Source organism: Brachyistius frenatus, unplaced genomic scaffold (genome assembly GCF_029030835.1).
Source record: "Brachyistius frenatus isolate BFR_SWC_R1_liver_20210118 unplaced genomic scaffold, ASM2903083v1 Contig_108, whole genome shotgun sequence".
In the NCBI taxonomy this organism is placed as follows: domain Eukaryota; kingdom Metazoa; phylum Chordata; class Actinopteri; family Embiotocidae; genus Brachyistius; species Brachyistius frenatus.
In genome coordinates, this window is record NW_027210707.1 from 370,119 (window position 1) to 394,686 (window position 24,568).

General features: G+C 42.2%; 3 protein-coding genes across 4 annotated transcripts; all 3 read right to left on the minus strand.

Moving 5' to 3' along the window:
* Positions 1-1,940: 1,940 nt before the first annotated feature.
* Positions 1,941-6,578, minus strand: cgasa (cyclic GMP-AMP synthase a). The gene is made up of 6 exons (XM_069712304.1): positions 6,043-6,578; positions 4,243-5,245; positions 3,874-4,087; positions 2,861-3,118; positions 2,646-2,745; positions 1,941-2,364 (listed from the first exon to the last, which is right to left on the minus strand). Exons 2-6 carry the CDS (start codon positions 5,239-5,241, stop codon positions 2,022-2,024), a joined length of 1,914 nt encoding a protein of 637 aa, XP_069568405.1. The 5' UTR covers positions 5,242-5,245; positions 6,043-6,578; the 3' UTR covers positions 1,941-2,021.
* A 102-nt stretch (positions 6,579-6,680) lies between these two features.
* On the minus strand, positions 6,681-12,655 carry eef1a1a (eukaryotic translation elongation factor 1 alpha 1a). 2 transcript variants are annotated; one of them, XM_069712305.1, is made up of 8 exons: positions 12,547-12,655; positions 10,908-11,089; positions 10,567-10,746; positions 9,866-10,162; positions 8,615-8,765; positions 8,164-8,420; positions 7,643-7,877; positions 6,681-7,496 (listed from the first exon to the last, which is right to left on the minus strand). In XM_069712305.1, the coding sequence occupies exons 2-8, from the start codon at positions 11,049-11,051 to the stop codon at positions 7,372-7,374; spliced, it is 1,389 nt and encodes a 462-aa protein (XP_069568406.1). In that variant the 5' UTR covers positions 11,052-11,089; positions 12,547-12,655; the 3' UTR covers positions 6,681-7,371. The 2 variants fall into 2 exon arrangements, with proteins under 2 accessions (XP_069568406.1, XP_069568407.1); XM_069712306.1 differs by having other exon boundaries at positions 10,908-11,092; positions 12,547-12,649.
* A 788-nt stretch (positions 12,656-13,443) lies between these two features.
* slc17a5 (solute carrier family 17 member 5) lies at positions 13,444-22,984 on the minus strand. The gene is made up of 11 exons (XM_069712278.1): positions 22,805-22,984; positions 21,642-21,838; positions 20,664-20,897; positions 20,390-20,477; positions 19,795-19,881; positions 18,861-18,979; positions 18,136-18,297; positions 17,819-17,951; positions 17,570-17,717; positions 17,060-17,150; positions 13,444-16,174 (listed from the first exon to the last, which is right to left on the minus strand). The coding sequence occupies exons 1-11, from the start codon at positions 22,887-22,889 to the stop codon at positions 16,037-16,039; spliced, it is 1,482 nt and encodes a 493-aa protein (XP_069568379.1). The 5' UTR covers positions 22,890-22,984; the 3' UTR covers positions 13,444-16,036.
* Between the last annotated feature and the right edge of the window lie 1,584 nt (positions 22,985-24,568).

Consider the following 24,568-nt stretch of genomic DNA (forward strand, 5'->3'; position numbering starts at 1 on the left):
TTGTGTTGAAAGTCACCACAAACTCAGAATTTATTTTTGTGTATTTTCTTGATTTGTTTGTCTAATTCTTTATTAAATTCTTTTAAAAAGAGTTGACTCTGTGAGCATTCTTGTTTTAACTGCGTGATACTGTAATGATTTACATCTTCCAGGTACATTTTTTCCGTTATTCCAAAAGGAAATTTAAAGGTTTATGTTATTTGGATTTTCATTGAAATTGTTGGAAAAGGGCAAATGTCAGTTCTTAAAGAAAAAAAAAAAGATTATTTTCCACAGGATGTGATGCAGTCTGTCAAGACGGAGAGCTTGTCTGCAGGAAGTTGCTTTACTCTGCTGACCATGTAAGTTCTACTACAAGAGATGCGTGAAGTAGAAAGTCTTAGTGGCTGTAGTTTACCATCAAAATTTGCTTTTCATGGTCAAATATTTTTCCTTCTTGCCAACTTGCTTTTTTTTCCCCCCCAGAAGGGAAGTGTTAAACTTGAAACAGTCAGCACTTATGATAAGTTTGGGAATGTGCCTTGATAGCAAAATTTTTGCCCAGTCACGAAACGTCAATCTTGACAACTACAAAGCGCAGACCAAGGTTTTTTTCAGCATTTAAGACGGTTTACTGCTTATAATTTATTCCGTTTATTTACACACAATACCAACAACAATTTTGAAAATACTTGGAACTTGCTTTGTAGAAAATCCATCGCGAAGTTATTCATGCGATTGTTGCAGGAAAGCTTAAATTTAATTAAATCATGTGGGCTCACTTGTTTACATTTTATTTCTGGAAAGCACCAAATATCTCTGGAATCCCCAGGGCCAGACGGCTCCACTAGTCTTTTGCAAGTTGTTTTTCAATAAATTTAAACTAAACTAAGCTGAATTAATGTTGCTATTCAACATACTATATGGCTTTTTTTTTTTTTTTTCATATTTTGGACGACATGCTATATAGTGACTTTTTTCACTATTTGGACGACATGCCATAGTATGACTTTTTTTTTAGATAATTTTAACAAAATGACATCCATCAGACCTGACATGCATGTCAGCAGTGGGAATCAAAACAATGACCTTCTCACTGAGAGGCACCAGCACTAACCACGACACCATTGTGCCTGTAACATGCTGACTTTCTTTTGTAATTTTGAGGACATGCTATAGTATGACATTTTTTTCCCCATATTTCAGATAACACTATCGTATAGCATTAAAAAAAAAAAAAAGTCATGCTATATTATGTGTACCAAAATATGAAAAAAAAAAGGCCGACCATGTCATCCAAAATAATAGAAGCATGCTATAGTATGACTTTATTTCAGGTTTTGGATAACTTTTTTTTCATATTTTGGACAGCATGCTATAGTATGCCTTTTTTTTCCCCTGCCTTGCATGTCTCAAGCGGGGATTGATTCCACGGTTGTATTTTCAAGGCGAGATGCTCAAAATGGCTGCCACGCCGCAGGCAGTGTTCGATGAAAACAAATTCTTTTGATAACTTTTCATGTTCTAGGTGTTAAGATAGCACAGATGAAATTTCAGGCCGGTAAGTCAAAGTAGGAGGAGTTTATTAAAATACAACATGTGCCAGTTGCCAAAAATGCAAACTAAATTCAAAATGGCGGACTTCCTGTTGAGTTGTGGTAATAGTGCAATGGAACTCTTTTGTACATCTAGGTGTGATACACCAGAATTTCATGCATGTAGGTAAATGCAGCCACCGGGCCATCAGTTTAGGGGGCGCCAGCGAGCCATTTGGCCACGCCCACTCGTGACTCCACTAAAATAAGTAAAAAAAAGTATTTTTTCCTAATCATTCCTTCAGGGTCAATAGGAATTTCGCAACATTCGGTGCTCGGGCCCTAAATAGGTTTGGACATTACATTTGAGAGAGACAATAATGAAATTGCTAAAGATCTTTTTTTTTTTTTTTTTTTTACATAAATGCTATTTTTGTTTAATCTCGAGATTTTTTTCAAAGGACGTTTCGAAACTCTAAGAAGTCGGAACAGCCACAAGTCAAACACTTAATGTGTAAGTTGTTGCTTAAAAAGAGGAAAGCCGTTGTCCCGTTCCTCCTTGATACAGTCCGCCAGAGTTGTGCACATCTTGCCAGGACCAGAGAGCAGGTTCTGGTCCGGTATGAAGAAGTTTTTGAGGTGACCATTTCTCAGGTAGCCTTCAAAGTCTTGCAGGAGCAGCTGGAAACAGTGGTTCAGATCAGTGGTCTTCCAGTCGCTGTCTGTAGTTCTGGAGCAACAGGCATGTAAGAGAGTTGTCTTGGCATGGTAGGAGCAGAACTTTTGGAATTTCGGGTTATTTTCCTTCAGCAGACTGAGCAGGTACTTGAGGAGCTTCAGACAGTCCTTCCTGCATGTACAGTGATAACAAAGGAGCAGGTTGTTATGGAGTCTCGTGAATAAACTCACTCGAGGACTACGGTTAGGATGATGATTATAGATCAAACTTCAGGGTATCTGAAGGGTCAAAGAGTCTTAAGATTAAAACAAATTTTGAAAAAAAACTTGTTCTTGTGCCTGCTGGAGGCGGTAATGATAGATGATGTTTGTCTTAAAGTCTTGGACACGGCTACAAGAAAATTCATACAAAGTTTTGTTTTCAGTTCAGGCATAAGTATGTTCGAATCTGACCTGCAGCAGCTCGTTCCATCTTTTTCACAGCAGGTTTTTTGCGATCCGTGGTTCTTCAAAATATGCTTCTCAACATGGGAAAATGAAATCCGCCAAACATCTGCACGTTTAAGAAGACAGAACAATCTATGAGCTCCAGGCTTCTGATACTCCCATTCCAAAATATATAATAATAATCTGATTTCAGTTCACCAGTTGAGGGAAGTTAGACTTACCTTTAGCCAGGACCCCTTCAATTTCTACATTTCCAAAGCCTTCATATTTTGGGACAAGATAATACGGCTTTTGTTTGAGTTCCTGCTTTACTTTGCGTCCGAGCCAGCCCTCAACATTCATGCCTTCTTTGGTGAAACGCGGCCAGCTTGACTTCACCAAAAGACTGAGAACAATATCCAGAGAAATGGTGACTGATTGTACTTCTGTGGTCAGGGTCACTGCAGGGCAGCCTTTTTTCTTTCTTGTCACTTGCCATTCTGAAAGAGCAAACAAAAACTCAATCCAAATTGTTTTCTATTTGTTAAATACTTTAGTCATGATAGTAGCACACCCCATATCTCTTTTAAATTTCTTTGTTGGGATCTTTTTCAATGAACATTGATACATGTATATTTACATCTAAAACAGGTCAAAGTAAAATAAACAGTTGTTTATATATGAATTATGTTAAATTCAATACGAGGCCTTTTCAAAAAACTTCCAAGACTGTTCCTGTTGCACATGAACGAAGTGCAGCACAATGATGTGCAATGGATATATTGTCATGTTGGAGAACACAGGAGCAATTCAGGTCATCTGCACTGAATGTTTCCCCTCAGACGTTTCAGAACGTTACGGTAGAACCTGCGGGACAAATTAATGGTGCTCCATCAACGTCAAAGAAAACCCTCGTGGTTGTACTCCTTACCTAACGCACCTCATTTGGTCCTGGACAGTCATTTTCTGCCACGTGGTGAAATCGCAAATGTGCTCGTACCATTGGTCACAAAAACCTGTAACGCGGTTGCTGTTGTCGATCAAGAGATGTGACTTGCAATAGTTGGAAAGAATTATAGCTCTCTTCTCCATGTGCATGTGCTGCGCTCCATTTGTGCACAACGATCTCAGAACTTTTTGATCGCACCTCGTACCCCCTTCAAATATTAGTTTACAGTCCAGTAGGATGGCTGTCTCGTTAAATGTGGTCGTTTATGAATATACACCCAGTCTCAGTGATCATTTCGGTACTTACCTTTAAATTCCTTGACACTCTTCATCACTTCCTTCCTGAACTCCTCGAGCAAATTACTGCCAGATAGAGTGGAATCCTCTTGAAATTGTTTGAGAGGGTGTGAGCCACGTTTTAAGCCCACGCTGTAAAAGGCACCGTCATTTCCGAATGGTTCGATATCCACTCGATCAACCGGTATCGGCATCATGACATCGAACTCATCAGGATGGTAAATCTGTATGCGCAAAAACATAATTTTCTAATACACAACAAATCTATATGACATAATTGTATCGTACCAGATTTGGGTGCTGTACGGACTACAAATCAACCCATAAACTTGACCTCAAAGGATGACTGTTTGACGGAACACAGACTAGAATGACCTACCTTAAGATTTTCATAGTAACTCCCAGTGCGTAGTGGTTCTTCGACTTCTTTAAAGTATTGCGTTTTCTGTTTTAAGTGCTTGACTATTTTGTCTGTTATATTATTGATTATTTTGGCTGTGTTTGATTTGTCGTGCATCTTAATCTTTAGCTTTTTCAGAGTGTCGTTGAGGACCTTGTCCACTGGTGCTCTTTCTGCCAGCCTGCTCTTTGTGGAGTCCTCGGGTTGTATCGTGGTTGTCTCCTCTGATTTGACTTTGCCAGCATATGTTTTAGCCTTTGTGGTTTTCTTTGGTGTCTGTGGCTGTGTCTTCATCTCTTTGAATTGTTCGGGCTGCGTCTCTGTTGTATCCTCAGCAAATATTGCTTGTTTGGCCTCGTTGCCACATGCTTTTCCTTTAGTGTTCTCTCTAGGAGCCTTCGTGGTGTACTTTGGTGTCTCTGGCAGCACGCAAGTCATTTCCTCTGCAAATTTGTCCTTTGATTTGGCTTTCCCACCACATGTTTTGGCGGTGCCCTTGAGTGTGTCTGGTTGTGGCGTCATTTTCTCTGCAGATTGTTTGGGCGACTTGGCTATGCCAGAACATTTTGTTGCTTTCGTTGTCTTTGGAGAATTCTTTGTTGTGTCCTCGGGTATATCTGGCTGAATTGTCGTCATCTCCTTTGCAGATTGTTCTCCTGTTTTAGTCCTGGCAGCACAGGTTTTGGCTGTTGTGCCTTGTCCAGGAGGTGTCCTTTGCTGCTCACTATTTTCCCCCGTGAAATGGTTTGCTTCCTTTTTTCTTGTGCCCGGTGCAGATAGCTTCTTCTCAGTGTGGTTTGGCTGTTTCTGTTCCCTTTTCTTTGGTTTCTGTTTGTTTGTAGTTTCAATCTGCTTCTCTTCTGTAAAGTCAGGACATTTGGACTTACATACTTGTTTTACTTCTTTAGGTCTAGTTTTGCTCTCGGCACCCTCGGTTTTTGGACTAATAGCCTTGGGTGGTTTGCCTCTGCCAGTCATGATGCTGCAATGAAAATGAAAGTGCTCTGTCAAAAGTATTTCCAGTTCTTGTTTGAAATCACGCCCCCTCGCTACTTGGCAGACTGCCTCGAGCTGTTCCAGCCTTTGATGTGAAGTTACCAAATCAGTCTCATAAAATCATTGCCTCTTAACTGTGCTGTTAATATTTATTTAAACTATTAAATTGATAGAATGGTCCAGTTATAACATTGTGCTACAGCTCTAGCTGATATTGAACTACTTGCATATTACATAAACTTAAGTCTACAACACTCATGAAACAACCAGGTTGGTGAAGGCAAAAGGTAGTTGTTTGCTTGGCACTGGATAGCTGCAGTGAATATTCTCGCAAAAACAGACGGGCAATAGCTTATTCCAATGAAATAATTTATTAAAATCTTCAACACGAATGACCAAACTAATACTGGTCAGATGTGAGCAATAATCTAATAAAATAGGCACAGATGGTGATTAAAAAAAACCCCACTATGTACAAATATTCTGGTATGATTGTGTACGAGTGACAAGAGTACTGACTACATTGACAAGAGGGTGCACTGGTGACTATACACAGGCGTTTGTGCCACGCTCCACTTGCATGTGAGCGAGGGAGACTACGGATTTTCAACTTGGCGGTAGGTTCCAATATTGAGGTGCGTGATGTGGTGAAGAAACAAACGGGTTAGACAGAGATTGCATGTACGGTTTCTCTACGAAGGTAGCAAACAAAGAAAGATGACAAGCAATCATGCTATATAAACACACCACTAAGACTAACTGTACCCCAGAGGCCAGCCTTACTTGCTCTTGTGTTGAGGCGCTGCTTCAGAGGAAAACAGCTCTTTTTCGTCCACAGCTCGTCAGCGGAAAATCCTTTGTGGTTCGTTGGTCAACTTGCGGGTGTCGACGTCCAAGGGATCTGCTCGTTTTCTTTTACTGTGGAAGGACTGCGGTATAATTAACCATTAGAAGTAGTTGCTACTACTTTAGACTCGAACAAAGCGAAGTTGTTCCACACTTAACTGTGGACACTGGCGAGGCAAGAGAAAATGGTGGTTGTTCAAGTGAAAACCAACGCTGGAGGAATACAATTTGATTCTCCGCGTGGTTTTTAAAGGGTGAAAAGTGTCATCCCTTACTGTCTGTATCCAATCACAGTCCAGTGAAAGGTGAGACGGATGGGCGGAGATTACTTGTGAGGTTTTGAATAGGGGATTATGGAAAACTACTGAGTCCATGTGAAGCACCTGCACTTGAGACATTTTTGTGCATCACAACTGCTATTCTATTCCGATACCAACAGCTACATCTTGTGGATAAATGTGTGTATTGTAAAAAAGTCCCATCTTAAATTTCAGATTTACGGGATTGGAAAATTCAGGGCTTTTGTTGCTCTGTCACTTCTTTTCATCACACGCAAAAAAATGTCTCGCACTACATTTTGGTTGGAATATGTTTAATGTTGCAAAGAGGCTCATGCCATCTTACAATAAGGTGCAGTAGCTTGTGCCAATTTCAAATTCTCCAGTGCAAAGTTGGCAAAATGCCAATCAAAGTGCTTTAAGATTCAACAGGTGGTCTACTCTGAGCCCCTCAGGGAGGACAAATTTGGACCTTTTGTTTTAAGTGCTTTTATTAAAGCTTAAACACAACAAATGTTGTACTAATTCACTACTCAGAAGAACATAGTTTTAACTTCTTGCCATAGGCTCCTACAGAGCACCATGTAGTTACAAACAAACACTAAAAGCAGGACAACATGTACCACGTAGAGACCAGGACCTGCACTCCAGAGAGCTAGAGAGGTGATGAATTACAGTATCTCTCCTGTTGAACGTCTCAATATCACAGAAAGGTATTGCCATGAACCAAACCAACGGTGCACATTTAAAACTATGTTTTTGATATTACACTGTACGTAATGGTAATCTAACCACGGAAATGGAGTCAGGAGTGCCGCCTCGGGGACTAAACATCTAAATGTTTTTCTTTCCTCCGAATGCTTTTGCGATGCATTGTGATGATTAACCAGTCTTTAATTATCAAGTTGAAGCAGCCAATTGTAGGATGGAGTTGGATGACTGATGTCCTGCCTTGGGAGACCTGGGGGTCGGCAGAGTAGCACAACATTCATTTGGTCCTCTGGGCCTTCTGGGCGGACTTGGTAACTTTACCAGTGGTGGAGACCTTCTTCTCCACGGCCTTGATCACGCCGACCGCCACGGTCTGACGCATGTCTCGCACCGCAAAACGACCTGCAAAGTGAGGAGCAGTAAAGGCAGACATTTTAGCCCAACGTACCTTCTGGCATGACTCAACAGTGGAGTCACGATGCCTTTTGATATCGAAGAGGGTGTGGTGGAAAGCTTCTGAAATTCAAGCCCTCTACACTTTAACTTACCTAGGGGAGGGTACTCAGAGAAGCTCTCAACACACATCGGCTTGCCAGGAACCATATCTACGATGGCGGCATCTCCGGACTTGAGGGATTTGGGGTTGTCCTCCAGCTTCTTGCCGGAACGGCGATCAATTTTTTCCTTGAGCTCGGCAAACTTGCAGGCAATGTGAGCAGTGTGACAGTCGAGCACAGGAGCATAACCAGCACTGATCTGGCCTGGGTGATTGAGGATGATCACCTACAAAGCAAAAGGACAACATGGAGGGCCTATTCATAGAAAAATGACTTTCCTCCTGTGTGACTTGTTCAACAAATATTGTTGTTGTTCAATCACCTTTTTTAAGATTAACTTTAGAATATGGCCTAATTGTTATAAAGAGATTTGCAAAAATCGCTTTTCTTCTTATGAATGTATTTAAGGCTTCATAACAACAAATATTTTTTGAGACTATGAATAGTTATCAGACAGAGCTGAATCTGTTCAGTCGTTTCATTTCTATAAATGGATCTTTTGCCATGTCTACCTGAGCAGTGAAGTTGGCAGCTTCCTGCGGTGGGTCGTTCTTGCTATCGCCGGCCACATTGCCACGGCGAATGTCCTTGACGGACACATTCTTGACGTTAAAGCCCACATTGTCGCCGGGGAAGGCCTCGTTCAGCGCCTCGTGGTGCATCTCCACAGACTTCACCTCAGTAGTCACATTGACGGGGGCAAACGTCACCACCATGCCAGGCTTGAGTACGCCTGTTTCCACACGGCCTACAGGCACCGTTCCAATACCTGGGAAAGAGAAGGTCAGCCCGAGGGACATACATCACAGTAGTTCAGTCCTGTACTGCCAATTCTTTTGCTTTTTTTTTGATTAGAGACCAGAGATGTTTGACATGTCATGAAAGTCTGTGTCAAAGTTGCACAGTCCCCTGTTCCTACAAAGTTTAATATTTTATCCATCTCTTAATCAGTCCACTACATGCCTCCTATCTTGTAGACATCTTGCAGGGGCAGACGTAGAGGTTTGTCGGTTGGACGGCTGGGGGGCTGGATGGCATCCAGAGCCTCCAATAATGTGGTCCCTGATGCATTGCCTTCCTTCCTATTGATCTTCCACCCCTTAAACCATGTCATCTAGACAGGAAAAAATAAATAAAATAATAATAAAAATAAAAAATAAAAAAAATGCACCAAATTCAATATTTGTCAGTAAAGTGAATAACTGATTGGATTCATTCAGCTTCACAGTTCGCTCCACTCAGGGATTTTGCTGCCACAACTTTACTTGTTCTGGTATTATGAGTAGGTTATGGTGGCTGAAGTTAGTCAATTTAAGCTGCATACAAGGTGTGATAAAAAAATGTCTGAGACTGCGCTTCAGTCCCGTAACCACCAACCAGCGCTCCTGCATGCTAAGACCACTTCCTGGCAGTCCTATTCTCTAAGTGCGTCAAGCACAATCTGTGATTCGATTCCAGTGAGTGTCAAATCAGAGATTTTTCATCTTGAACTTCCCTTTTGAGTAACAGAAAGTCTCAACTCCTGGGGGATGAATCTGCGTGCATAAGACTACGAGTGTAAACCAGCCGCGTGCTGTTGGTTGAGCTTCTGACCCGACGCGCCTTCTTTCATCGATGCCTCTTAAAACCACTTCGTCCAGCTAACTCCCTTATTGCCGTACGCTTCCTAAAGCATTTCAAGGTTCACCGTTACTGATTTCCCAAATCTGATGCTAAATTTGATGTGCGCTTTCTGCTCAACTTTCGAATGAAATTGCACACACCGGTGGTCATATGAACACGTGTAACACTGGTGCTGATGTTGATCAAGCAATGTAACTTGGAACACTTACTGCTTCCCCCTGCTCCACGCACAGGACTGCGCTGCACTCTGTTGCGTCTTACACTTTTTGATCGCACCTTGTATATTGCCGAGTCCGTTTTCTGATTTCATGTCTCTCATATTCGTGTGGTGTCAGAGCATTTTACTATTACTATCACTCTGTAACTGCCATCCCTGTGTTTCCTGTTGAGAACAAAATACCTTGAAAAAAAATTGTCTGCGGTATTTACAAGAGGAAAGGAGTTCCTGATCTGATTAGTAGAGTTGGACCTGCAGTCACAATCGCAGTTCCCCATCTCTGGCACCGGCCAAACAAATTAGTATTCAAATTAATGGCTACGTAGAGCTTATTGTTTCTCATAACATTTGCATCACTTCTGTGCGATACTTACATTGGGGCTGGGCTCAAGCATGTTGTCTCCATTCCAGCCTGAAATGGGCACGAAGGCAACGGTGTCCGGGTTGTAGCCGATCTTCTTGATATAGGTGCTCACTTCCTTCACGATTTCCTCATAACGCTTCTGGCTGTAGTTCGGCTCGGTGGAGTCCATCTTGTTGATGCCCACAATGAGCTGCTTCACTCCCAGAGTGTAGGCCAGGAGGGCGTGCTCGCGGGTCTGTCCGTTCTTGGAAATACCTGCTTCGAATTCACCGACGCCGGCTGCCACAATCAGCACGGCACAGTCTGCCTGAAGACATAGCAGATGAAGCATTAGTGGCTCGTGTCAGTTTAGCAGTGGAAGCTCATTGCGCAATTGTAACGGAATCTTCCGTCTTCGATATCTGACCAGTCTGAAATACGATCAAATCTGCAACTTCTAATCTTCATCAGAAACTTGGCGAATGAATTTGCTGCCATTGTTCGTTGTTAATTACAACTTTTAATATTAACTGCTAGTCACAACTTGTAATGTTATTCAGACGGGAATTAAAGCCTGTTCGAATGCAACACTATTACACGTCTTCGTCAGCCAAGTGACTGCTATCGTCGCTACTTTGCGAGGGCACAGAGGCTTACCGAATGACCCCTAACCTATGCATTATACAGCCATTATGCACACACAGAATGGCTTAACGCTCTCGTGTTACAGACCTGGGAGGTACCCGTGATCATGTTCTTGATGAAGTCCCTGTGACCCGGGGCATCTATAATGGTCACATAGTACTTGCTGGTTTCAAACTTCCACAGTGAGATGTCGATGGTAATCCCGCGCTCCCTCTCCGCCTTCAGCTTGTCCAGCACCCAGGCGTACTTGAACGACCCCTTCCCCATCTGGGAAATGAGTAATAGACATCCTTAATGCTGACACTGTATTATATTGTTCACTTCTATTTGTTCAGTATGGCTTGTCTTTTATTGTCAAAGCGGGTGGACGTCGTGATCTCGAGGAGAGACATTCGTTGTTTGATGAAAGTCGGTCTGGATCTCCTTACCTCAGCAGCCTCCTTTTCAAACTTCTCGATGGTTCTCTTGTCAATGCCGCCGCACTTGTAAATAAGGTGGCCCGTGGTGGTGGACTTGCCGGAGTCCACATGGCCGATCACGACGATGTTGATGTGGAGTTTCTCCTTTCCCATGGTGAGTGGAGCAGGCTGAAGTCACGTGACAGTCTGGTCTGCTGAAGCCAGGGTTAAGTTACAGTCAGTGTGGCGTCCAGAGGAGGAAACAGAAACCTTTCATGCACTAGTTATTGTGATGGGACAGTTGTTGGCACGGTTTGTGTGAGCAGCACGGTGAAAAAAACAACAACAAGTGATGGATGTTGTTTGTTGCCGTTTCAGAGGCGGCATTTTTTTTTAATTTAACATTGTTGGATCGAATGATATGAGGCAGATAGTCAACGAAGGTTTTGCAGCGCCGTGTGATTTAAAAACACTGGCTGACTGGTAACACCTCCCCGAGCGACTGGCGCAGCAAGAATTTCAAAACACAAATTCTGCAGGAAGGATGAATGAATCCATTTTCATCAGCTGTTTAACAAGCTGAGTGTATTATCTGCTCAGGCCAGCATGTGTATAACTGTTGTTACTGTGAGCGAGGGCTCTTGACTGGCAATATGTTTCTTTGAAGAGCTGCATCTCAGAAGATTAGGGACGGTATCGATGGCTACTAAACTGCACCGAGCACAAAACACTCTGCCCCCCCCCCCACCCTCTAATCCTCCATCCATCCACACCCCTGCTCTCCTCTTTCACATCCAGCCTGTGCTCGCTGCTCCCGCTCTGCCCTGCACCCACACATCCAGACAGACAACAACAACAACAACAACACGGCTGATATTTCACGGCACCGTCCTGCTTTCACAGCCACAGACTCGGTGCAGCTTCCCTCCAAAGCCCAGAATCCTCCATTTTGTCAGGTCCAATCCACTGACGGTGTTGCAGCCATTTCTCAGACACCGCAGTGCACTGCACGCAGGTTAATTCAGGGGAGAGTGGGCACTGTTGTTAACTCTGCAGGGCTGCTATGGCGGCGAGGACCCTGAACTTGAGGATTCACACATGCACTGCAAAGTTTAGTTGAAAACAATAGAAGTGACATGTTCTATGTCCTCTGACTGTAGTTTTGCACCAGGTGGAACAGAAGGAGCTTAATCCAACTGGATCATGTATTCCCACATGATCCTGGTCAGACTTGTTCAGGTGAACTCGGTGCCCGGACAGAAAGCCACGTACATGCGCGTATTGAACTCATCCCTCACGTCACAGCGGCTGCCGCAGTGCGCTTTAATGTACAAAAGACGGTAAAAAAAAAAACCTGCGAACAATGCTTGAAGAATAAGCGCAGCTATCGCGGTCACTATAATGTCCGCAGGATTTAAGGGAAACTCCAACCCTCCGCCATGTTCTATCATCTGCCCGCTTACTGGCGTCTGGATGCGTATTAACTACCGGCCGTCTGCCCTCTTTTCTGCATCACAACAACAATCCCCATGCGGTGCCTGGAGACCGAGCCGCCAATCAACCCGGCTCACGTCCTTTTATTGATGGCATCAAAAACTAAAATCACCCGCGCCACACACACACACACACACACACACCTCCATGCATTATTTCATGTACTGCGTCGTACCTGAGAGCTGGCGGGTATCAGGTTGTCTGCAGGACCGGAGAGGCTGAGGAGAGACGCTTATCTGGTTATAGCTCACAGGACGGGGGGGAGGGAGGGGAGGGAGGGGGTGTTGCGTAATTGCGCGCACACGCGGCCGCACAGCATCACGGCGAGGGAACGAGAGAAATGACCGTAAACAAGTCTTATGACTGGCCACAGCTTCCAGGCCAAGCATCCAATGTCGGACACGGCAGAGTGTGGATGTTTTGCGTCCTGACAAAATATAGAAGATAAACCCAGAACGTTTCAGATAGTCCGTCTTAATATTTCTTGCACGGGTTTCGGAAACTTCCGACAGTTTATCAATAGTTAATTTTGACCTTTCGGGGAAGTTGTTTTACTTGTTGTGGCTGTATTCAATAATGGAAACAGGACATAAAATACACACGTCTGGAATTGACCGATATTAGATCAACAGTGTTTTTGTTGTTGGAGCAACTCATCAAATTGTAATAAAATAGTACTATAAGCTGCAGAAATGTTAAGTGTCCGTGGATCACTTAAGATCGAGTTGTTTGAAACGTGAGGTTTGGTTTCAACCGTGTTACAGAGATTGCGTAATGCCGGAAGTCACGTGCAGCAGGTGGGGCGCTCACCTTTCCAGACAATCCCGGGTTGGATTAAAAATACACTCAGATGCTCTTAACTTCTCTCCCATGTGTCTGCCTGAAACTGAGATACGGCAATTAACGATGTCTTGTTTGAAACAGGCTATTTAATCCTATTGTGTGTGAAAATCTTACGGCTCCTTTATAGGATCATCGTGGAAACAGATCTGTTTTTTTGGTTCATTACCTCCTGTGAGAATGTTCTTGTTTGTCGGCAGGAATCTGTAGAGATTTAGATTATTGTCTGCAGTCGATGAGGGGACGAGTTTATTTGGATTGCACATTTCATACAACAGACGCAGACTCAATGCGATGCAAGATGAAAAGCAAAAAAGAAATTCCCAAAAAAAAAAAATCATACATGATGAAAACGTCCGATATAAAACGTAAAGATATTACAATAAAAGGAATAATAGGGAGGTATTATAAAGGAAAAGTTTACCAATGAAACACATACTTTAAGCCTCACAAAAGCTTGTGAAGAAAATAAGCTTTTAGTCTACTTATAAAAAGATAGTGCGGTAGTAATCCTTAGTTCATGTTGCAGCAAATTCCAGAGTAGCGGACAACACTGACTTTTAATACGAGAATGAAACGGTCCTCTTTTCTCTGCTCAAACCTGCCAGTGATACCGAACCGCTTTCCTCTTTCTTCCCAGTTATTTTCGTATCTGTTGTCAGCTGCTTTTGTCAGTCTTTCCCGCCATAAACTCTTACAGTTAGTTAATTCTGTGAAGTACTTCGTGCTTATTAGATCTTTTTAGATTTTTTTTTTTTTAGTAGATTGGTCCTGAAACTAAAGACCTTAAAGCCGAGCATTAATGTTCATTAGGGATACGACTTTAGTATTTCATTACAGTGGATTTTATTCGATTAATTAGGACTTGCATAAGGCTTATTTGTAGGTAGGTTGACATGCCAAAGCATGAGATCATATTATTAAAAGGCCATAAATCCTCCAGATAACTTGAACAAATTCTTATGAAAGTGTTGGTTAATTTTTATATTTTTTTTTAGAGAATTAAGTCATGAGGACTGTACAAGCGAAGAAGCATGTGTGCCTTTAGTTAATACATTCCTGTGACAGCATCTATGTAATGAAATAATAACCCAACACAATATCAGATTTGCACATAGATGTGTATGATAGTACATGACAGTAATTTAAGACTCTTTTCTGGAATGTTTCCAGGGTGAAAGTTTACAATGATTAACGTCTCAGTACAGTACATCAGACAAAAGTCCCTTTAATCTCTAATACATAGATGCTAGTGCAAAAACAGAAACAAGAAAATGGAGAAACGAATGGAATTCTTGATGAAAAGAATGAGTCCACAGTGCTGAGATGTCAACTCTAAATGTAATAAGGCACAAGTGCATTACACGTTAAATTGGGATGATGATGCTGGTTTTCGACATGATAGTTCAACCACGTTTTTCCATGTGGAAAATGTAGATTAAGTATAATATACATGTGATCTGACAGAGCGTAAACTTAAAAGAAAATTGATATCCAATCAGCCGGTCATTAAGCTATGAATTAACATGCCAAAGTAACAACCGCATATTGACTCTAAATCTGGATCTAATTTAGTTGACGCTTAAGACTTAAAGGAAACGGGCCTCTCGATGAGTCAATCTATAAAAGAACATCCTTTTCGTTACTTGTATGACACAAAATACCTGAGAATTGACACAAAGTGCAAATCCCGTGAATGATAAAAGGCGCTGTCCACCAGCAAACTCCTCCAAGCAGGGTTTTTTTTTTTTCCCTTCATTGGTAAAGTTTAGTGTTAGAAAACTGAAAATATCAGAACCCACGTGACCCATGTGCATTAGTTTGATGCTAAAATAAAAGAGGTACATGGTGGACCTAATAAACTTCAATAGAGAACATAATATAATTCACAGATAAAAATCACTTAACTCCAACTTAAGACAAGTAAATAAAAAAATACATTTGTAGTCGCATAAAGCGATTAAAGACCATTTCAAGGATATTTCACTATAAGGGATTTTCCCAAATAGGTTTTTGTGCGTACAGTGTCGTCACCATGTTGACTCACTAAACAAATTATCAAATGTGTGTGTCTAGTTGAGGATGACATGTTTATTTTGGCAAAAAAGAAAACTTTTGAACTGGCACCTGGTAACACCTTGCAAAGTAGCACATTTTACGTCGTCCTAAACTCAACAAACACAAGGGAATGGAAACATTATTCAGAAAAGTGTGGACTTCAATTGGCAATAAAACTCAAGCGGGGTTTATTGCGAAGTTGTCGCGTAAAAAAATGTTTGAAACAGAAGTGCTCCGGAGGCAGAAATAACGATTGGGTTCAACAACCTGACTGTCAAACCTGAACACCAAGAAGTAGCTACGTCAGAATTATTTTTTAATTTTTTTAAATGATTTATTTAGTTAACATTATACCTGACAACCAATAGGGGCTTAGATCACCTGTAAATATCTGACATTGATAGCTAAACTAAATGGCTACATATCATTTTATCACTTGGTCGCAGGAGAGCTCAGCTTCCTACTGACCGATTTCAATAATACTTCTAAGGGAAAAAATATTGTCATCCTGCTCTTCTTAAGAAGTTCTGTATTTGATTAACTGAAGCTAAATCCTCACTGTGACTGCAGGTTCATCTGTTAACAAGACTCACAGTAAGGAGGATCCTTGAAGGGACGATGGCTGTTACTCACCGATAGTTGCTCATCAGCACGGCGGAAACACGTCTCCTGGCTAAAACTACCTGATGAGTAAGTCTGTGGTTGAGAGTTGTCCATTGGGCAGATCGGAATCGTAAAATGGACGAGTCCGTTACTTGTCTCTCGCCTCAGTCTCCGTGAGAGTAGGCCGTGTGGACCGCCCACGGCTGCACGTTTCCCCGACCCAACATGGTGTAGACTATCGCTCCAAACAGGTTGATGGAAGCAGCGATGTAGAAGACAGTCTGCCACTCCTCTATTGTGTTCTAGAGGACAGTCAGCACAATTATTAATGAGTAATATGACAAAAACAAATGATTAGATGTCATTAATTAGCTGTTTCAACATGTATATATATTTTTTTTTAAGTATTTACAGAGGCTAGTTATATTTACTAAAACTGCTAGATGCAGGTGTCGCTGTCAAAACTTTATAATCTGATACTTCCTGGTTCAGCTGAACAAAACTGAAGATTTGGTTTGACAAGGTTTTCAAAATTGTCCTTTAAATGTAACTTGTACCAACTGAACAGGGAGAAATTTGATTTGTCTGATTGTAAATTGTTTTGGCTACACAATTATCACAAACACTGCAAAGGTTAATTTTGATTTTTCAGACTCGATTATTTAAAGCCGAGCCTAAAAACCCAGGTTCCTGAGGAAACACATGACAGTTTCTCCGAGTTAACAATTATTAATACAAAAATTAAAAATATATAAACCTTCAAATTAGCACATGTAGAGTCACACTGGCACGTTTGTCCAAAAGCAAAACAATCTCTTGAGGGGAAAAGGAACAATTTATCTTCATCGTTGAAGATCTGAATGATGACGCCGTTTGATTATTTGAGTAATAAATAGATTTATCCTCAACAGTGTGGGTTTTAAGTGAACCACCATCAGACACAAACACTGGGTGTGACTGCTTTTTAAATGGAGGACTATGGCTGCCCCCTGGTGGCCAAATGAGAACGTTTTAATCCTGTGCTGACTAAACCAATTAGACAGGAAATGGGGGCATGTGCCAAGGTAAAGAATACCATCTGTTTACGCAGGAAACCCTGGAGGTCAGGACATCCAGAGTGACCTCTGTTTGTGTGTGAGCAGTAGTAATAGTAGTAGTAGTACATACTAAAAGTTTGTGTTTCTTACATTTGTGGTGAGAGCTCTCGCTATGACCGGTCCCACCATGCCAGGAATGGTGGCAAAGGTGTTGGTGATTCCCAGCAGAATACCCGCATACCTACGAAGATAAATACATTATTAGAGGTTGTTAATCTGCTAAACCCACAACACAAAGTACCGTTACACTGATAGTGATATTTTAACATATTCACATGAAGAAACGCACTTGAACGTCACCTCGATGACAAACAAAGACGATTACACCTGTTGTTATGTTTTAAAATTCTTAGACAAAAATATTGAAGTTGTGATTGAGAGTTACACAACTGCTTCTGGCTCATTTACACTGAAGGTCACAAGACAGCGAGAAACGTTCTGTGATATCCTCCATTTGCAAACAAAAAGTAACAACTATTCCCTGTGTTTTTGGACTTTCAATGCCCAAACATCCGAACAGCGTCGCCTGTGTGACGTCAGTCAGGAAGTTGACGAGCGATAATGTGTTCGGAGAGGTTTATATTTCAGTGTCCGACTTACGAAGGAGCAATGTCCAGGTGGTTGATGTTGAAGCCGGACGCCGACACGCCGCCGAACGCGCAGGAGAGGGTGAGGAAGGTCACGGCCAAGGTGTAATTACAGCCCGTGAAACCCGCCGCCACCAGGAACACCGCGGGTCCGGTCATACCTGCAGACACAACACAGCAGTGGAAAAACCTCAGAAGAAGAAGAAGAAGTAGTAGCAGACGTGGTATTTGAGACGCCACGAGCCCGTGATGTTTTCCTCACCAATGATGGAGAAGGACTTCCTGACGGTGACGGTGCGGTAGAGGCAGGTTTCACGCAGATAATCGGCAATTTGGCCGCTCACAATAGCCGACACAGCACAGCCGATGTACGGCAGAGCTGACAGCAAACCGTTCTGTCGTGGACAGAGTGAAGAGCTTTATAATCAAGTAGAAAATACTGAACAAATGTAGTATAAGAAAGAACAAAAAGTCATTTCCTGTTTTGGTTTCCCTCTTTTTCTCCCTTTGCCGCTATTATTTCTCTCAAATAGACCGATTCGCGTTACATATCCCCACTGAGTAATGCTTCAAATGTACCTGCTGGATGCTAAATCCCAGTACGTTGTTCATGTAGGTGGGCAGCAGAGTGAGGAGGGTGTAGAAGGTCCAGTTGTAAGAGAAGTGAGCCACGACGATGGCCCACAGCGCACTCGACGTCACGATGGCTCGCCAGGGGATGTGGCCCGCTGAGGTGGACAGCTGGGCCCGAGCAGGGGAAGAGAGCAGGAATAACAGGTGAGAAGGTTCATTATGGTATCATGTATTTAAATAATCCCACTTAAAGTCTTTATTGTAAAAATAAATAAATAAATCCGTAAATTTATTAGGGATATTTATTTCCTCCGTAATCTCACAGATCTTTTTTGAACCACGGATTTCCACACAGGCCGGTGGAGCTTTAATGTTGCCCCCCCCCCCCCCCCCACACACACACACACACACACACACACACACACACACACACACACACACACACACACACACACACACACACCCTCCTGCACGGGAGTAATTAGAGCAGATTGGCAGCCAAGTGTTAAATATAAACATATAAACTGCTGACTCACGCCGAGTGCTGTAATCAAACAACTGATGAAAACCGATGAGAAAATAAAATGAGATTATGTAACATTAATGTCGGATAACTGTGCTGCAGCAGAAACGCCTGCGGGCAAGAGCACAAAAAGCAACGCAGCACACTCTCATTGTACATCTCAATATATTTTTTCATTTCGGACATATTGTCAGGTTTATGGTGTTACCTCATTCTCCAGTGACCTGGTGATGTAGAGTCTCTCCCGCTCTGATATCCATGGATGAGTGTTCGGACTGTCAAAGGCGAGAAAAGCCCACAAGACGAACCACAGCAGGCCAAAAGCACCTGGACGCACAAAAGAGCACTTAAGTTCCCACAAAGCAATAACGGTGTAGGTATCCAGAATAAATCCTCCATCACGTCAACGGAAATATGGCTTTAGATCTGTGGATTATGATTATTTTTTTCCCCCTCTTTCTGTTCAGTTGTTTAGGGGATGAAGCCGAAGTTAAAGCAGCTGTAGAGTTTTTTGTAGAGTAAAATTAAAAAGTGCGAGCACATTTTTCTTCTTCAATTTGCTAAATCATTGTTTCCACAGACCAAAGAGGAAGAAAGGAGCCGACACTAGAAACGGCTCATATCAGGCTCAAACACGGCAACGCGGTGGATGAAGTGCCGACTCATCAACAGAAGAGTCACTTCAGGTCAGACAAACATGCAAAAGCTTCCACAAGGAATCCACAAGATTGCATTTAGTTTTGTATAATGTACATTCTCAATCAGACAAAATGGAACATCATCTGTGATGTAAATTTAACTGTGCTTCATAATCTTCAGTCTTTATAATTATCTAATCTAATAAAGAAAAATTGCATACGCAACACAATGTTTACTCGATATTGTTTTTGTTTCTTGCATGTTTTTTTTTAATTATGGAGTAGCTGTGGTCTCATGACGCCCGTCAGTTCCCGAAAAGCAAATGTTTGAAATCACTCCCTAAAATTAAATCAGACGTATGGTATCAGGTAGAGGGAAGTTTAGTACTCCACAACTCTTCCAACACTTCAGGACAAACTAACTGTTATTATTGACCGATTTGTCCTTTAGACCAGTTCCCTCCTTCCGACCCTCCACTACTGACACCCCACATGTATAATTACCAAATATATAGAAGATGTAGGTCCAGTCCAGGTAGAAGCAGATTTCACCAGACAGAGGAAGAGCTATTACTGTCCCCATCTGGGCTCCTGGGACGGACGAGAGAAGACAAACATCTGTATTGCACAGCTGTCTGAGAGCTACAGCATGATAACTATACGGAGAGTGACACTGACAGTTAATGGATAGATAATGGTGTGTGAGAGGTGGCCGAGTCGAGCAGCTTCAGTCCACATGGTTAGGTTCAGGTGAAACACATATTTCAGAACAAGTTCCACACAAGTACTTTCATCTGTTGTTTTTGTTTTTTTGTTTTTTTTTTATGAGGAAATAGTGTCAAACGATTTTGTGTCCAACAGCCCAGAGAAGTCCTCAAATTCCAGAAGCTGCGACTTGTAAATATTTAGCATTTTTGCTGGATACGTGTCTTCTTTCTTGGTTGATATTTGTTCTTGGTTGATATTTGTTCAAATCGTAATGACAAAGCTCAGCTGATCAGTCTGTTAAAGTTACATTTTGACAGGTGATCAAACAAAAACAGTTTTTTTTTTTAGCCAGACGTCCCTTTGTGTTGATATTGTAGCTCTCCTGTCTTACCGATGTAGGTAACGGTGAGCAGTCGGCTCCTCTCCAGCGGCGGCGCCCACGCTGCCCACATGGTGTACATTGCGGGGAAGGTGACTCCCTGAAGACAAACACAACAGGAACATCAAGAGAAGCGCACACATGACACTAAAGTACTGCCTACCATTGACTTATTTATCCGTACAAACCATCTGGCACCATGAAAACCCTGCGATGCATTTTTAATACCACAAATTTAAAACGACAAGCTTCTACAGATAATTTCACCCAGAGTGAAACCTCCTACCTCTCCGATGCCCTCCAGCACTCTGACGGCGATGAGGTAGCATGCACCCAGGTCGGCGGCCACGGGGGTAAGCAGCGTGAAAACGACAGTTCCCAGGATTCCAAATCCCATCAGCCACTTGGGTCCGAAGCGGCCGGCCAGGTAGCCGCCGGGGATCTGCGTCAGGATGTAGCCGTAGAAAAAGGAGCCCAGGATCCAGCCCTGCGTCTCAGAGTCCCAGTTGTACACGTGGGCCTGTGAGGCGAAGGGTTAAAAACAGTTTTAGGACTTTAAGCTGGATCAATGAAGTAAGTTTCTGATTTCATGTCTTAGATTTAAAAACAAACAAACAGAGGAAACGGCTACGGATGTGTGCAAGTCCACTCTGCTGTTTGTTCCGGCCTCACTTTTTCAACACCGACAAACTGCTGACTGTCAGATGTCAAGTCCAGTCTCTTGATTCACATAATCCTGACCAGCAAGTTCAAGTTTGTCAGTCTGAAAAGGGTTCTGCTGTGATCGACTGGGCTCTTTAAAACTTAAAATCTTAGCAATACAATAAGTTTCAAGGTCTCATGTCATTCCATCTTCTCTGTCCTCCTAGTTTCCCGTCTGTATCTGAATTGAAGTATCAAATAAAGGCAACATGCCAAAACGAAATAGAATAAGTTTTAAATCTTCCACTCGTCACCAAGGAACACTTGATTGGCAACTTAAAAAAAAACAACTAAAAGTGTGACAATTTGTGAAAGTGATTTACCGACTTTTAACTTTTTCAGCTGTGACAGTTGAAACTTATTCGCTGTCAATAGTTGGATTTGATTTCCTTCTAACTTTAGGAGGTTGGAGAAAAACGTTTCAAGCAACAAAAGTATTTATAAAGCGCCACTCAAATTCACATCTGTTATTTCTGCACGATAAACTAATCCTGCTGAGGAAATGCAGTACAGCGAGATGAACCTCAAAGTCCCACTGCGCCGTCGTCGGACTCTTTCTCACCGTGCTGTTGTATTTGCGCTCGGCGGGGCTACCGGCAGCAGGGCACACCGAGCCGCTGTGGTTGGTGCTGGCTTGGTGGGTGTTGTTGAGCATGCCCACCATCGCCACGCTGAGGTTCACCCGCAGGGAGTAGACCACGAAGAAGCCGTAGAAGGAAAGCAGCGCCAAGGTGTAGCGCGATGAGCAGCATGCTGGAGCTGCAGGACAAAAAAACAAAACAAAACACAGCAGTCAGATGTGTGTGTGTGTGTGTGTGTGTGTGTGTGTGTGTGTGTGTGTGTGTGTGTGTGTGTGTGTGTGTGTGTGTGCGCGCGCTGTATTTATGAAGTGCATTGAATCCTATTTATAAATTACTAGGTAGTATTATCCGAGGTGAGCTCCTGCTGCAAAGATACAATAAATAACTTCCTGTTATTCAACTAAAGAAGAAGTAGTTTCAGTATTGTGCGTTAATTTCCTGTCATGCAGAGTTTATTTCATAAATAAACTTTAGTATTTCTTAAGTTTCTTCATGTTGCATGAAGTACAACTGCTCGCTGTCATTTCTGTGAAGTGTTCAACTTAAAAAGCACCTTCTTTTTCAGTGTGTAAATACAACACAAAGGTACTCCAGTGTCCTTCTGTGCCGCAGTCTCCCACGTTTACTCTGCAAACAAAATTTGAAGCTTACGTCAATAAAGTCCTGTTAAAAAATGTTCCGGACCGTCACGTGAATGATGTTTCAACACGGCTCCATCTGCGCTTTCAGGACTTTGAATGACTTTTAAAAACTTGCATTTTCATCGAGCAAGGTGAGACATGACGTCACTTACAGTTCAGGTGCATACGTGTCTCGTCATATGACAGCAGGAAACTCGTGACTAACTTAAAAAAAAAAAAAAAAAAAAGGTACTCCCAAGATAGGTGTGGACACAGCAATTTAAAAGTCTCAGGTGAGAAAATAGCATTAATACCTGTATGTACACCGCTGTATTCAATCCAGTATATTAAATATTTACATTACAGCCTGAATAATCTGAGTTAAAACATTTTTTTTTATTTTTTTTTGCCGTTTTAGGCGCTTTGTTGTTGTTGTTGTTTTTTTCGATTATCCGAAATGAACCTTGTTTTGCAACCTGCAACGTTGTTGTTCGCTGGTTAGCTGGAGATCATTTCTCTTTTACCTCTCTGGACTTTGTCTTTGTTTCCCCGGCGAAGCAGCGGGGTCTCCTGCTCTTCCCCCTCCGTGTCGGACCCGTACGGTTTCATTTTTTATTTTTATTTTTTCCAGCCGGCAGCTAACAGCTGGAGTCTATTGCATCCTAAACACACAGACCGAAGCGGACGCAGGAAGCTGACTTCCCTTGTTTGGCCGCCTCTGTCAGCTGACCCGACACGAGCCAAACCCCGCCCCCCTCCCCCCATGTCACGTGACGAGTCTCATCGGCTAGAATAGCGCATTTTGCCCTGAGTGTTGACTTCAGGTAATAACCAACAGGCTGAAACCGTGGATTTAAACCGGGGGGGTCTGTTTCAGAAAAGCAAAATGAAGAAATCCAGGATAACAGAGTAAAGCCGAGTTTGACCCAGCCAAGTCAATGCACCCCGTTTAATCTGCTTCACAGTTGCCGAGCCTGGCTGATCGGATCTCTGGTTCAGGCAGGGGGTAATTAATCCGGATAAATGCAGCTGCAGGCATTAAAGTGGATATGAGTTTGAATAGCAAAAGTGTTTACTGTTCATTATTAAAGCCACATGAGGCTTTATTTTGTCATCAGTAAGAAGATTTTTAAAAAAGTATAACAATGTCTTGGTATAGCATGTGGTCAAAAAGATGAAAAAAAACATCTTTTGAAGTCCAAAATTTCATAGAAATGTCATACTATTGTATGTATACCTATTGGGATGTCTGAGGGCAGATATTCACTTTGCCCAAATGATAATGCTGCATTGCCTGTCAATCATCACGACAGAAGGAGTTCTGACCTTTCTTCCATCGTGATTCTCATTGTTCCCGGTATCTAATTGTATTACAGTCAGACCCAGGGTACAGCAGGTTTCTTATTACTGTCTGACAAAGCTTTTTCCACTTTTTTTTTTTGCTGTAATCCCTGTGCTAGAATAAATGTAATGTTTTTAGGCAAGTCTGGACGAGAAAAGGCCAAAGACATTGTTTCCTTCCACAGCAGATTGGACACGGTTTCTCCAAGTGGACACCCAAACAGCAAAAAAAAAGAGGAGTACACTTAATGATGAATGCTTTTCACTACTGTCTGAAATGCAAAGCCAGCAGATACTCAGATTGAACTTTAATTTAACACTTGAACTATAAACTTGTAGTTTAATGACATTTTTTATTCTGGCTCCAGTAAGCAAACCATCAAAATGGAATTTTCTCTGAACTCAATTACTGGTAAATAAGACAAGTTGTATTGTGTTTTTGTACATAAGAGGAATGAACAGCACGTTATCCTTCCACTCACTCATGTGTAACCACAGAATCAGATGATGTGTGGGAATGGCATATGGTTTGTTGTTGAAAATTAGGAGCAATTGAAATGTTTGTCTCTGGGTGCAGAGAAAAGGAGTGAGAAAACAAAGAGATACATGCTGTAAATATGACAAAACAGACTGTCAGTACAGTGACGTAAACACATGGACAGAAAGACAAACACAGGTTTCTAGCAGCCATAGGGCGAGAACCAGTCACATTGCTTATCGGGCTAACACATGCACACACACGTGCATACACAGACATCTCTGATTCTAATTCAAACTGTTGTTGAGGCTTAAATCTAATTAATCTTTGATTATGAATACAAAAATATAATCAGTTCTTCTCTGGGACTAAATAAACATGTGTGCCAAATTGGAAGAAATCTCCTCAAGGTATTTCAGAGATATCCTGTTTACAAGAATGATATGGTTTTGAGGACACAGTGACATGA